Here is an 11572-nt window from a genome sequence, read left to right on the forward strand (position 1 = left end):
TTAGATATTAGATATTAGATATTAGATCTATATTATATAGATGACACCCAATCTCCATAATCTGACCATTTAAGGGCATCTCCATTTATTTGAGTGATCTGAACCATATATTTCCATATTTTCATACATTTTTATGAAGTAGACATCCTATTCAGAAGTAGTATTGGCAGTTTGGCAGTATTTGATTTGAATTCAACCTCTAACACATTGTGTGTTCATTATAGCTCCGTTGTTCTCTTGTGCTCCGCCTTCTCACGATAACGTTGTATTAGAAAAAAAAATATTTGCGTGCAGCTTATACAGGGCTGGTGGGAAATTTGCATTAATACACCATAATTCTATATGTTATGTGTGGTTTGGTTTATTAGATAGGTGAACTGTCTTTGTAGTGTTAAGAGAGGGAAAGCTATGGCCGCTGGGAGTGTAACGTTAGAGAAAGCCAGCCTTGCCAATAAATCGCTATTTTTCTGCACTTAAAGGTGCAATATGTAAGAATTTTGCAGTAAAACATCCAAAAACCACTAGGCCAGTGTTATATATTTTGTTCACTTGAGTACTTACAACATCCCAAATCTTTGCAACTATTTGTAAATTGTTAGAAAATTGCAATTTTAACCAAGGCTCCGGGACGTGTGAGGAGTCGCCTGTCAATTGCGTCATACCCGCGTTAACCTCGGTTTCCGGTTTTATTTTGTAGAAACCATGGAAACTCCAAAGACTCTTTAATATATTACACGTTTTAATAGACAAGGGAACAACTGTTTTGATATATTTATAGACAGAAAACAAATTATTGTTATATAGCTCAACACATTTAGTCTTATTGTTTAAATCTAATTTTCTTGATTTTTTGCGAGTACCATGCTTTACCATGCCTCAGAAAAAAACACTATTTTGTCAAGTAGCTAACATAGCATAATCAGATGCAGCTTTATTTTTAGTAATACAGCATTTTCTCCATCATACAATATGTTTTAAAATTAATTGCATGCCATTTATCAACACAAGACATCCAATATTTAATATGATATTCTAAAATTGATCTATCTTACTGCAGTGTGTAACAAGTGTCTCTCAGCAGCCGCCGAGCGAACGCACAGAGTAACATTATAACATCATTTTCAACACACTCAAATGTATCTATGATAAACAGAGCTGCGTTACCTCATACTCATGACTGGAAAAGCTGTGGCATAATAAAAGTCCGCTGCTCGTGAGGCGTGTTGCGCAATCGCTCCAGCGTCCTCGTTCAGCTCCCACAACACTCGGCCCTGCTCTGCTTCATACTACAGTAACGTTAATAATCACATCCATGAACATGATTTCTTCCCGAGTCCTATCCCTATTCTTTTGCACCGTCCGTTGATGTGAAGACCACATGTCCCAAGATTCCGCGCTCAAACTTGGCGTCATCAAGCTACGCCTTTGTTTTGAATAGGCCTCTAGCGGACAGAAAATCTTACATATTGCACCTTTAACAGGCGAATTTTGGCAAGATATTTTCAGAGATGATATACAAGATGTTATAGAATGATAATTTAATGAAAACCTAATTTGGACAAAAAAATTACATTCGACTTATTTTTTGACTTTACTGAAAATGTTCCATCGCGACATCCGACGGGTTTTCCCAGATCGCATCACATATATATTTTTCTCTATGAATTTATGTATTTTATTTCACGACAGACAGGGAAGTAAGACGAAGTAACCAATCATCATCGGATCTCACTCAGTCTGTTGGCCATATTTAACCTCACAGCCAATAGATTTCTGCTTCAGTCAGATTGATTTGTACCAGAGCCATTCCCAGAATCATATTTGTAGCTCTGCCCCAAACACATATGAGCTGTCTAAGCCTTTCTGGGCGGGGTCAGTCAGACTTGACTTTTTTTTCTTCGAGTTAAGCGGTTGTGGCAGAGCACTTTCTGCAGGAGGGCTGTTGTTGAAGTTTTTGGGTCACGTCGCAGCAGACCGAGACAAGCAATCATGACTTCAACAAACATGTTTCAGGGGCTTGATAGTAATGGCAAACCAAGTTCAAGGTATGGGCTGTGTGCTGACAGTTAATCTGGAGCAAACCAGTGTTTGTCGCGGGTTCAGTGTTGACACTTTGATCTGTTTATCTGAGCCAGCAATCATGATTCTTTACGGGGTGGAAGAGGAACTTTAGCATGGCCAAGCGCTACATGCTAACTCATACTAGCTAAGCAACAATGATTGTGTTAAATGCACCGTGTGAGGTCACATTTCTGGATATAACTATTTAAATAAACAGTCGTGGAGTGTGTGTGTGGTGGTTAAACACGATATTACAATTTACAAAAGTATATTGGTTTTAATTTAGTCAATATTGTTTGTTAGCCGTTAGCGGCAAATGTCCCGAGGCTCAAAGTTTTATCAGCCACAGAGACGCATTTCACTTTTAATCATATACGCATTTGCAAATGAAAAGGAAGGCTACGTTTAAAAAAATAAAAGAATAAACATGAGTTTATGCACAAACCAGACTTTGAAGTAGGCACATTTCCTGAAAGTGTTGCTGTTCGGAAACTAGATCATGCCGCAGGCTTTCGTTTTGTTTGTTGTGCAGGGCTTTCATTTTCGTTCATAAATGAACGAAATATTATTAAAATTCAGCGTTTGATGTTAAGGTAAAACTTGGTGGCCCTTAAAATCCTGACCGCCTAAACTCACAACTGCAATTGCAACGTTCCGCCTCACATATATGGTGGCGTCGTTCTGCAATGTTATGTGTTGCTTTAGGACGTTTTATTAATCTGCAGTTTTCAGTATTGATGTATAATGTATAACACTCGTGGTGTGAATCCGTGTACAAATTTGCATGTCTGTATTTAGGGTACTAAGACCTCCAGGTGGAGGGTCCAGCAATCTCTTCGGTGGTTATGAAGAAGACACTTCTGCCTCCAGACGGCCAAACAAAATGTCCTCCTCTATTTTTGCTCCTGCAGAAGAGTCTCAGGGGAGTCCCAAACGCTCCAATCCCCCAGGTAAGCTTTCAGCAGACGCTGTGTTTTCTGGCTGGGGCCTCTTGCACTCTCTGAGTCATATTCATCACCACACTGTTACTCAGTTTGATGTGTTTAAGTCTCCCTCTCAGCTGCTATGCAAACCAGCACTTTTGCATTTGTTATCTTGTCACCAATAGCAACATCAATGCCTTTACCTCAGTCTGATAAATTAACCAGTCCGTTAACTCTGTGAGATCATACACAGTCTGAACTGATGAAATTTCACATCTAGAAAAGGTTAAAGGTCATATTGCTACTAGCAGCTTTGTCACAGGATAAGAACTGATCTGAAGTTCAAAATGCCTATATAGTTTTTAGACTAAAGGGGTTAGTTCACCCAAAAATGAAATTTCTGTCATTAATTACTCACCCTCATGTCGTTCCACACCCGTAAGACCTTCGTTCATCTTCAGAACACAAATTAAGATATTTTTGATGAAATCCGATGGCTCAGTGAGGCCTGCATTGACAGCAAGACAGTTAACACTTTCAGATGGCCAGAAAGCTACTAAAGACATATTTAAAACAGTTCATGTGACTACAGTGGTTCAATCTTAATGATATGAAGTGACAAGAATGCAAAAAAACAAAATGACGACTTAATTCAACAATATCTAGTGAAGGGCGATTTCAAAACACTGCTTCATGAAGCTTCGAAGCTTTTGTTTCGAATCAGTGGTTCAGAGCATGTATCAAACTGCCAAAGTCACGTGAACCACTGAAATTTCGAAACGTTTCGAAACGCGTATGACATAACGAAGTCTTGTTTACTGAAATGAAATCACTTGACTTTGGCAGTTTGATACACGCGCCGAACCACTGATTTGAAACAAAATATTCGTGAAGCTTCATGAAGCAGTGTTTTGAAATCACCCATCAACTAAAAACTATATAGACATGTTTTAAAAAACATTATAAAACATGTTTTATAATGAAAATGACAAACACATAATTACTAAAACATTAAAGGCACAATATGTAAGATTTTTTGATTAAAATATCCAAAAAACCACTAGAACAATGTTATATATTTTGTTGACTTGTGTATCCCAAAATGTTCCCAAATGATTCCAAGAAGGTTTAAATCCAGAGAAATAAGTAATTTTAACCAGGACACGGATCGTGTCCATGCGTCGCTTATCAATGACATCTTACCTGTGTTACCATTGATTTTTTTTTTTTTTTTTTTTTTTTTTTTGAGGTTTTATTTTGTAGAAACCATGGAAACACCAAAGATGCTTTAATTTTTGTGTTTTATTAGACAGGTGAGCAACTGTTTGGATGCGTTTTATCAACAGAAAATTAATCATGTTATATAGCACAACACAGTAAGTCTTATTGTTTAAATCTCGTTTTCTTGATTTACTGTGAGTACCATATATATATATATATATATATATATATATATATATATATATATATATATATATATATATATATATATACCTACCTATCTTACTGCAGTATGCAACAAGTGTCTCAAAGCAGCTGCCTAGTGAACACACAGAGTAGCATTGTAACAACACACAAATGTATCTAATATGATAAAACAGCACTGCGTTACCCCACATACGCTTGACCGGATAAAAGCGTAAGTGCTCGCCTGTGGCATAATAAAAGCTCCACTGCTCTCGAGCCGTGTGTCGCGCTTGTCTCTCATTAGCAACTCCAGCGGCCTTGTTCCTCTCCAACGGCTTATGCCACACCCAGCTTCATACTACAGTAATGTTAATAAATCTTTAACACATTTACTCATACATGAATATGATTTGTGCCCGAGCCCCGTTGGATTCTTTTCCACTGGCTGTAGATGTGAAGACAACACCTCCCATGATTCCGCGAAATGAAATAAATAAGCGACATCTACCGGCAAAAAAACTACATATTGTGCCTTTAACTAAAATGGAAAATTGAAAAACAAATTCAAAATATTAACAAAACTTTAATAGTATGTCACTGATACTAAAATAACATTGCTGCAAAGCTGACATTCACTTGTGTAAATTAATATTGTTTCATTGAGAATATAATTGTACATTATTGTTTGAATACATTTATAACAAGTATATATGATGTTCCAGTAATTGCCATAACTAGCATTAGTGTATCTTAACAAGCTCTGATTTATGTGTCTCTTATTGTCTCAGGTGGAAAGAGCAGTGGGATATTTGGGGAGCCAGAGGCTCCTACGACTCGGAGCAGGCCAACTCACCATGGTGGAGCATCCAGTAACATCTTTGGGGCTGCAGAGTCGACCCAACCTTCTGTGAAAAGTCATCCCAACAAACCAAAGGTAGACAACCTCTAGCCAACACCTTGTACACTTGTGGTTTTTTTTGTTTTTGTTTTTTAATAAATATATTAACTCTTTACGTTGTTACTAAAATGTATCATGGTTTCCACAGAAATCTTAAGCAGCACAACTATTTTCAACATTAATAACAATAAGAAATTTTTCTTGAGTTTCTTGAGCACCATATTAGAATGATTTCTGAAGAATCATGTGACACTGAAGACTGGAGTAATTGTACTGAAAATACAGCTTTGACATTACAGAAATAAATTACATTTTAAAATATATAAAAATATAAAACAGTTATTTTATATAGCAGTATTTCACAATATTACGCAGGGCTCAACAATAAGGACTGCCCGATGACCCGAAGGCCAACGTGATCGACTCTCGGGACAGTTGAAAGAACTGTCACTTGCCCGATCGGGCCAGTGCAGCGTCATCACAAAAGTTTATAATTTGCACATGATTTTAATCCATGCCCATTTAAATATTCAAGTGCAAGAAGATGCGAAAGATAACTCGATTCGGTACTAGCTCAGAAAGCGCACAATTATAGAATTGAGTTCTCTTTCATGTTTTCTTGCACTTGAATGGACATATTCACACAATATTATGTAAAAATGCTAGTATTGGCAAGTATCCTCATAAAAAGTCTATTATGTCTTAAATGAACGTAAACAGTTGAGAAATAAAAATGCATTTGTAACTGTATATTGGATCCGTGCATTGTTTTAAAGTGACAGCAGACTAATATACCTGCTGCTGTCTGTGTTTTTAATGTTAATCACTCACTGCTCTTGACTGAATAGCTTTTATAACTTTAATACTAATGATAATGATTAATCTATCTTTAACTTATACACTGAGGACTATGCAGTGTCATTTTAAATTTAATTATTCAAATTATCTACCTGAAAAACCTGAAAGCACTGTTTATTTCTTGTAATCTAGTGAGTAATCCAAGGCACTCGAATCAAGTAAAAAATAATGTTAAAATGCCTTTATTTCATCTTGGCTAATTCTTAAAAACAGGTGACACATACAGACTGCACACCTTTATTTAGCACTGTTCATTTCATTTGTATGTTTGTTCTGTTATTTATTTGTGCTGTTCCTCAATTTGATTTGTTCTTATTTTATTACTGACTATTTACTTGTCTTTAACAGTTTTTGAAATTTTAAATAAGATAAGCCAGTAGTTTTTGTAGTTATAACCTTATTTAAGGTTACATGGGTCAAAAACAACAAAAAACAATAACTAGGCCTAATTTATTTTATTTATAATATATTTCTGGTAGGCCAATGAGAATTTTGGCAGGGTAAGTGAAAATTTGAACCACTGGCCACTTTTTTTTAAAATCCAATTAATGCATTCTTGTTAAGTACAAGACTCTTCTTTTAAAAATATTCATACCTTTCCAAGCCCAAACATTTGAACAGTAGTGTATGTAACTCAACACAAACCATAATTGAAGTCCAAATCTGTATTTCCACCCATTTTAATTCTAATGCCCTTTTGTTCTCTGTAGGACAACTTAAGTGTGGGTGTACCTGCTACTCCAGATCCACCAGGTAAAGAAACGCTGTGATTTACAAAATGTTAATCCTCATCTGTTCTTCACACCCTAGTTCATTTCTCCTCAGTCTGTGTTGTTGGCATGCCGTTCCTTTTCCCAACGATTTTGATCTCTCTTGCAGCCCCAGTGCCTAAGCAGGTGACTGTAGTTGAGGAAGTGAAGGTGGAGCCAGTGTCTCCTCAACCCACTCCTGAAAAAGAGGCAGCAGCCCCTCCCCCTGCACCTGCCCCTGCCCCCGCCCCCGCCCCCACTCCCACTCCTGCGCCAGCAGCCAATCAGAATTCTGAGCCAGCCACACAGAAACCAACAGAAAAAGACCATGAGCCACGCCTCGGACCACGACCTCGCTCTCACAACAAAGTGCTCAACCCACCAGGTGGAAAGTCCAGTGTGGTTTTCTATTAGCCACAAGTGCTGCTTTCTATCATTGTCACTTCCCATCTTCCATCCTCTTTTAACCTGTACTAAAACTTACCCTCTCTTATTTACTTTTTGTTTTGGTTATTTCTTTACCCTGAAGTCTGTCACTCTTCATTCCTTTATTGCTTTTGCACTTTCTTATTCATTCCTCACTTTCCCTTTCTCCTTTTCATCTAATAAGAATCACTGTTAACGGTCTCTCCAACAACTGAATGGTTGTTTCCTTTCAAATGGTTTGCATATACTGTTGTTTCTCTGTATTGATTATGTTCTCTCAGTTTGCTAATGTATTAAATGCAAGTTTGCCTCATGAAACTCAGTACAGTCTATGCAGTGTTCAACTGGAACCACTGTTGGTCGCCAAAGCGAGCTCTTCAGTATCGGCCTGTTCAGATCTTCCTTTGAAACTCAGTGAATGTGATCTGATGGCAATGGCAAATTTACTTTTGTGCAATACGGTGACATCATTTCTTCTTTTTTTTTTTTTCCTCTTGCATTTTTTAGTAAGACACAAAGCCAAATGTAAAAGTAATGGCTCCGATGCAAAACCAAACAGAATGCACAGTTGTTGTAATTGATAATCGCCGAAGCACACATGTATGGCAGTGGACAGAATGTGTACAATCAGATATCGCTAACACATCACACTATTGCAATGTCCATACATGCATTTGAATGTAACCAGAGACCCTTAAAAATGCCCTCTGATATGCTTGATTCTGTACTTGAAAAGAGTTGCTCCGCCATTAATGTTTAATACTTCTGTTTAATTTGGCCTTTGTTCCCAATAGCCATCTGCTTTATTCTTTACATGGCAGTTGGAAGGTCAAATATGACACATCTGCGAGCGTGTGTGGGCATTTCCCACATTACTGGTGCCATCCCTGCCCAAAATACTTCAGTGGTTGCTTGGCAATGTGACTGGCTGTGATGATGATGTCACAGAGGCCTGTTTCATACAATACACTTGTGTATTGTTCATTTGTGTGCTGTATTGTATTGCTTTTTTTCCCATGACAATAAAAGGATGTTTTACCATGTTGCTCAAAATAAACGGAAATCTTCATTTAAAGAGTTACTTGTGTGCATGTGCTTGCTGAATTTTAGCTTCCTGACTCAGTCGGGTCAATGATTCTTGAGTACAGAATTACAACTAAATTGGTCTATGTAACACTGAATTGTTTTTAGTTTGTTTTGGTGCAAGGCCCTGCTTTCATTTTTCAAAATATGCGTCATCACTGTCAGATACAAAAATATTTTTGTACTTGTCATGTAAACTGTTTATAAGTATATAAACAAATATTTAGTCCTACTCGAACTTATAGCAGGTGAAATATGGAAAGATGATCTTGGGGGTGGAGGCTGAATTTGATATTGCCTGATTTTTATTAATGTTTCACAAGTAGCAACACAGTTGTGAAACCTTATAAAAGGTATATTTTTAACTCTCTGGTATTCTCGGCAGTCAGAAGAGACTGATGGCAATAAGCATAATTTTTTTTACTGCTTATAAAAGTGTTTTCAGTCATATTTTGTATTTGTTTTTGTTTTATTTGGATATATTTAGATATTACCAAAGTATTTCATTGTTGCTGATTTATTTCCCCCCAAAAAATTGCTCTGTATTTTTTGTATTTCACATTTGTTTTTGTTCACAAAAGTCACCAAGTTTCCTTCCACTCCCGATGAAGTACAATTTTTAAAAATTCAAAATGTAATTTTTTTCAGTCTACCAGAAGGTTAAATAAATGCAATTTACATTTCCTTCTGTTACAACACTAATGATGTTTCTTTCAAAAATACCTTTTCTTGATATTCTTAAAGGGATAGTTCACCCAAAAAGTAAATTTTTGTCATCACTTACTGATCCTTCCAAACTTGTATGAGTTTATTTCTTCTGTTGAACACAAAAGATATTCAAATCAACAGTTGACGGTAGCTATTGACTTCCATAGTAGGAAAAAAAATACTATAAAGGGGCTCGCACACCGGACGCGAAGCTCAGCGCTGCGCCACGTCTTTAAGATTCAAACGCTGAGCTTCGCATCCGGTGTGCGAGCCCCTTAAGAGTCAATAACTATCGTCAACTGTTTGATTACCAACATTCTTTAAAATGTCTTCTTTTGTGTTCAACAGATGAAAGAACTTACAAAGGTTTGCAACAACATAAGGGTGCACTATCCCTTTAAATTGGAAGTATTCTGCATGAGGTATTGGGTTATGATCTGATTTTATGATCTAGTTTCATGACCTTTGTTCAGGAATCAGGGGTACAATGTTACAGAAATGACAAAAGTTTGCTAATAGTTTTACAGGTATTTAACTAAAATGTACTTTTTTCATGAATCTGCAGACTATGCCACATTAAAGGGTTAGTTCACCCAAAAATGAAAATTCTGTCATTAATTACTCACCCTCATGTCGTTCCATCTTCAGAACAGAAATTAAGATATTTTTGATGAAATAATATGACTCGTCCATAGACAGCAATTTAACCACCACTTTTACAGGTCACCCAGGGCTTACAGGTGTGGAACAAGATGAGGGTAAGTAATTAATGACAGAATTTTCATTTTTGGGTGAGCTAACTCTTTAACAGAAAGGCTGCTCACTGCAGAGCCAATGGGTGGACCTTGACATCCAGCTCCGCCTCGCTGGTTGGAATGGGTGGAGCTAGACGGTCCAACCACACCCTAACCCTACTATAACTCCAGGTCCAGAGAGTATGGCAAGCCGTTTTGACTTTTATTCATTCTCAGGATATGAATTCTGGATATCAACAATTCAATTCTTGATATCAGGAATTACATTTCCAAAAGTAACAATGTTAATTCTTGATATCAACAATTCAATTTCCACTAGATAAAATGCTAATTTTTGATAACAAGAATTACACTTCCACTAGTTAAAACTAGAATTATTGATATCTGTTATTGTATTTTCACTATAGTGAAATGTCCAATTTCACATATCAGAAATACAATTCTTACAAGTAAAAATCATAATTTTTGATATCATTAATTACTTTGTTACTAGTGCAAATATCTATTCTTGATATTAACATTTGAATTGCTACTAGTAACAATGTTCATTTTTGATATCAATAATTTGATTGTCACTATAGTGACAATGTTAGTTTCTGATATCATGAATGTGATTGTAGTAAGAAAGCCATTTTAGGTATCTGAAATTATTTTCAGATATCAAAAAATACAATTTTTACCAGTAGCAATTTAATTGTTGATATCAAGAACTGACATTTCAACTAGTGTCAATTCAATTCTTGATATTAAAAATTTGCATTTTTAGAGGAGAACCGGGACGAAAGTAACAAAGCGATTTTCTCAGAGCCCTGACTACATTTGCATTCCAAGTTATGACAGCACGTTCAGCACGTAACCCTTGACGGAGCTGCCAAATATCATGTGATTTCGTCATTGTTTCCCACGGTTAGGTCCGGAAAGCAGTTTTCAAGTACGGTAAATAAATTGCTGAAGAGGTACTTTTTTTTTCGAATTACAAGTTCTGTTTCTCATTTCATGTGTCACAATAATGATCAATCTACAGGTTATTTAGTGCTGTAACACGTCCTCAAATTTGCCTTGTCAGAATTTTTCAGTATGAAAGTAAATCGGGTTTAAATATCAGGAGTTCCTGTCGGGATGAAAGTAACACTTGCTACTTTTGTCCCGCTGCAGTGACAACAAGTGTTTATTTTGTCCCACTGCTAATGTGGTGGCTTTCTCTGCGTTGCAGCATTTATTAAAACATGTATATGTCATATTTTACTAGCAGAATATGCCAAGAGTGAGGGTCAGAAAGTCTGATTCAGCCAGGGGTTTATGAGAGGGCGTTTCTGGACATACCTGTTGCTGATTTCTGTATGTCACCATTTATTCACTCAATCTATTTACATTTACCATAGTCACATGTTTTTAGCCATACCTTAGCTTTTCCACATCCACCTATAAATTAGATTTTTTTAATATTTACATATTTTGAATTTATACATAAAAACAGCTGGATTGGAAGCAATAATACTGCAATAATATTGTTGTTGAAAAAATGTTTTATAAAATAAATTGACATTGCAAAGATATATATATATATATATATATATATATATATATATATATATATATATATATATATATATATATATATATATATATATATATATATATATATTCCAAACGATTCATGTTTGTACTGTTGGGTTACTTTTGAAACATCTGAAACTGAAATTC

General features: G+C 36.1%; 1 protein-coding gene across 1 annotated transcript; it reads left to right on the forward strand.

Annotated features, from left to right (window-relative positions):
• Positions 1 to 1829: 1829 nt before the first annotated feature.
• On the forward strand, positions 1830 to 8397 carry jpt2 (Jupiter microtubule associated homolog 2). The gene is made up of 5 exons (XM_048208676.1): positions 1830 to 2045; positions 2860 to 3011; positions 5180 to 5325; positions 6858 to 6900; positions 7027 to 8397. The coding sequence occupies exons 1-5, from the start codon at positions 1990 to 1992 to the stop codon at positions 7308 to 7310; spliced, it is 681 nt and encodes a 226-aa protein (XP_048064633.1). The 5' UTR covers positions 1830 to 1989; the 3' UTR covers positions 7311 to 8397.
• The last annotated feature ends 3175 nt before the right edge of the window (positions 8398 to 11572 follow it).

This window comes from Megalobrama amblycephala, linkage group LG1 (genome assembly GCF_018812025.1).
Source record: "Megalobrama amblycephala isolate DHTTF-2021 linkage group LG1, ASM1881202v1, whole genome shotgun sequence".
NCBI lineage: Eukaryota > Metazoa > Chordata > Actinopteri > Cypriniformes > Xenocyprididae > Megalobrama > Megalobrama amblycephala.